The sequence below is a fragment of the Diaphorina citri genome, unplaced genomic scaffold (assembly GCF_000475195.1).
Source record: "Diaphorina citri unplaced genomic scaffold, Diaci psyllid genome assembly version 1.1 scaffold4630, whole genome shotgun sequence".
Classification (NCBI taxonomy): Eukaryota; Metazoa; Arthropoda; class Insecta; order Hemiptera; family Psyllidae; genus Diaphorina; species Diaphorina citri.
The window spans coordinates 2,155-5,675 of NW_007382025.1; the positions used below are offsets into that span (position 1 = coordinate 2,155).

The following is a 3,521-nucleotide window of genomic DNA, read 5'->3' on the forward strand; positions in this document are numbered from 1 at the left end:
TTTTATCCCTCTCATTCTTTCTCTCCCCCTCTCTCTCCCACTCTTTTTTTTTCTATCTCCTTCTCTCCCCATCTCTCCCTCCTAAACTTATAATTGAAATTTTAATTAAACCTGAAATTTGAAATTGAAATCAGGTACCTACTACCTACAGATAGGGAACTAGGAAAGTGTGTAGGAATACATCAATAGATTATACAGGGTGAACACTAAAAACGTTACCAAAAGCCTAGTGTAGATTCCTGAGGTCATTTGCAACAGAAAACATTCTATAACTTTTTTCCTATCTCGCTTGGTTTCCGGGATACTTGCCATTTTGCTTTTTCTTTAAAATACACGACCTTCCCTTGATAAAGCGGTCAGAGAGAGAGAGAGAGAGAGAGAGAGAGAGAGAGAGAGAGAGAGAGAGAGAGAGAGAGAGAGAGAGAGAGAGAGTTCACTATCACGGAGACCTGGCAGGTCCGCCTGTCAGGTTTACCTGATACTTGGTGAGCACACACAATATTAGGTAGACCTGACATGTGGACCTGATCAGGCGTACCTGTCAGGTCTGTCCCTTGTCAACTGGATTGACTATTTGACGGTCACATAGCTACTGGACAGTACAGTCGTATTTTCTTTCGGAAACTGAGATGACTTCCCCTCTCCTGAAGCTCATTTCTTCTCTTTTGAAGAAAAACGCATCATGTAGCAATGAAACAACTGGTACGGTGAACTCGTGTGGTCTGTGTCTTAGCATGTCCATCCCGTAGTATGCCTCTCATCAGTTCCCTAAATCACCAAAGTATGGAAAAGTATCTTACAAGTGTAATAGCCAATGGAAAAGCAGAATTTTGAATTTGGACGAATCATATCGAAGTCATATATTCTTTTTCGGTGCTAATCATTAAAATATGTGACTTTTTTTAATTTAAGATTTTTAAAACGTCATAAGGAACACTCCTAAAGCAAGTACCTTCATTCTTATAGAATATAGAAGGATTTTTATAATTTTTCACAGTTGTGCCTTCTAGACTAGTACCATGTATTCAAATCATAAAATTACCTGAGCTTCGCCAGGCAGCCCTCGGGTATCCTGGGGTTTCGCGCATCACTGTTATATATGAGTAGCAGCTTTCGCCCGTACGGCATTGCGGTGCGCGCGGCGGACACAGCCCCCGGTCCGTCCCCGATAATAATCAGATCGTAGTCGTACGCAAACTCGGCGTTGATCAACCACTCGTCAATGAGACCGTCGTGAAAGCTCGCAATGAACTGATCCAGAGGCCGATGACGCCCGAAGACGAAGATCCACGGAGGCGTTTCCTGAGGGAAGGAAAATGGGGAAAAATTAAAATGAAGTCCTGAAGAAAGCATACAGTGCAATAGTCCTAAACTAAAATGGACGCGGCACACAGGGGATCAAGAAGAGACTGCACTGCCTTAACCTAATAAAGAAAGCATAAAAATGTGTTGGTAAACCAACAACTGAGTGCCTGGAACACAGCTGGGTAAGTTTAACAATCATTGGGGCAAAACAGGTACAACATTAAACAAGTAGATGAACTTACAAACCTTATGTTTGTACTGGACGTTTCGGGTCCGAATTCCAAACCCGTCTTCAGCAAATTGTCAATATTAACGTCCAGTATAAAAAATAAAGTACATACGTGTCAACCTGCCAACTTGTAAGTCCAGGAAAACACAACAAATTTAGTGTAAGTTAAGTGTGATTCTTAGCAAATCAAAATGTCATTTAAGTAGGATTAGTTACCATCCTTATGGTGGTTTTCACCAACCTTCTTTCCAGCCTCGAACAGCCCAATGCAAATTAAATGGGACTTAACTGGCTGTTAGCTTAACAGGAGTTCTAATCTTCTAATGACTGAATAAATATTGGTGAAATCCAACATAAGTGTGATTTTTGACAAATCAAAATGCCATTTAAGAAGGTGAAGTTACCATTCCTGTAAAAGGCCGACCGTTTACCTCACCGGTTCTCAAACTGTGTGCCGCGAGATTTGGAGCCTTGGAAAGTGTGCCGCGGTGGCGACAACTTTCAGAAGCACAGGTTTACCTGATTGGTTTGCCGTTTCAGTTCTTCCTCCAGCACAAACCCTTCATCTCCAATCCGATCCAAATAGAGAACCGCAAACCGGTCTCCCCTTGCGTTCAGGTACCGCTCGGCGCGTGCGTTTTCCTCCCGCAACACCGCATGCGTAAAGATGAGAATGCGATTCTCGTAGCTGAGGCGAGAAATGTAAGCGGGCGGTGTTTCAAAAGATGGTAGCAGGTCGCAGCTGCTGGCGGTGGGGCTGCAAGTTTTGGCCTCGTGGAAGCTGGGAATGGCGTGGATAGCGTTCAAACCTGACGTTTGGCTTTTGGACAGGAAGTCTAGACCGCTGAACATTACGAGTGGAGGATTGGGAGTTCACAGAGACCGAATTTGAACAGGATCTATGTCCGTGGAAAATCACTTCCTGGGATCGATTATAGCTGGCTTGCTGTTGTATGCTGGTGATTTTTATTTTTTACTTGAGATTTTCATTTCGGAATTTTAATTTTGTAAAATTCAAACTTTTTTTTCTTTTATCAGCCACCGGCCATAACTCGTTAAATGAAACTTGTCTGTTTTTCAACAATGTATGCCCGATCTTTCCAAAGAGAGTTTCAGTTAATCCGAAGTTCAAGAAATACTGGCCTGTAAAAATCAAATATCAAATGGGTCAAAGAAAACCCTAGAAGCGATCGAAAACTCAAATGTCTGCTGAGATTTGGATGATTTTAGACACATTTTGCTAATATGATGAGAATTATGAGGCTTGGCTTTAACGCTTGGCAAGCACGTAAAATTTTGGAATTTGCCGTTTTTCTAATGCCACGTGATTTTTTGTGCTACAAATTTGTAAGGTCAGGAATTTTGTATTTGTAGCTGTTGCTGTCTCGGTTTCGCCAGTGTGACCTACAGACCTACACTGTGTTAACTTTAAGGTGTGTCCTGTCCACACATAGAACCCACGCCAGAGAGAGAGAGAATAAAATGGAAGGATAGGGTGTGAGAGAGAGAGAGAGAGGAGGGAATAAGAGAGAGAGACAAAAAGTAAGAGAGAAAGAGAATTAGCCGGAGGGTAAAGGAATAAGAAGGAATAAGTTGCTAAGTGTTTATTGACAAAAGAGAGAGATAGGTAAATAGAGGGAGAGAGATAGAGACATGAAAGGGAGAGAGGGAGAGAGAGAGAGAAAGAGAGAGAGAGTATCCTACTGTGAAGGATAAAATATGCAAATGGAAGAAAACCAGGAAATCCACAAACATAGCTCTTTCCTTCTCCATAATCTCCCTCTCTCTCTCTCTTAATAATTTCTATCTCTTTCTCCTTTTCCTCTCTCTGTTTCTCCTTTGCTTCATTCTCTTTTCTCTCCTTCCACTTTCGCTCTCTTTTTCTCTGACCATCTAAAGAACTCAATTTTCTCTCACTCAGAGAGAGAGAGAGGGAGGGAGAGAGAGAGAAAGGAAAAAGAGAGAGAAAAGGGTTTTACGGAGGTAG

The 3,521-nt window shown here is 42.1% G+C and overlaps 1 protein-coding gene across 1 annotated transcript; it reads right to left on the bottom strand.

Moving 5' to 3' along the window:
- Positions 1-1,004: 1,004 nt before the first annotated feature.
- On the bottom strand, positions 1,005-2,641 carry LOC103521157 (thioredoxin reductase 3-like). The gene is made up of 2 exons (XM_008486263.2): positions 2,054-2,641; positions 1,005-1,302 (listed from the first exon to the last, which is right to left on the bottom strand). The coding sequence occupies exons 1-2, from the start codon at positions 2,384-2,386 to the stop codon at positions 1,039-1,041; spliced, it is 597 nt and encodes a 198-aa protein (XP_008484485.1). The 5' UTR covers positions 2,387-2,641; the 3' UTR covers positions 1,005-1,038.
- Positions 2,642-3,521: the final 880 nt, after the last annotated feature.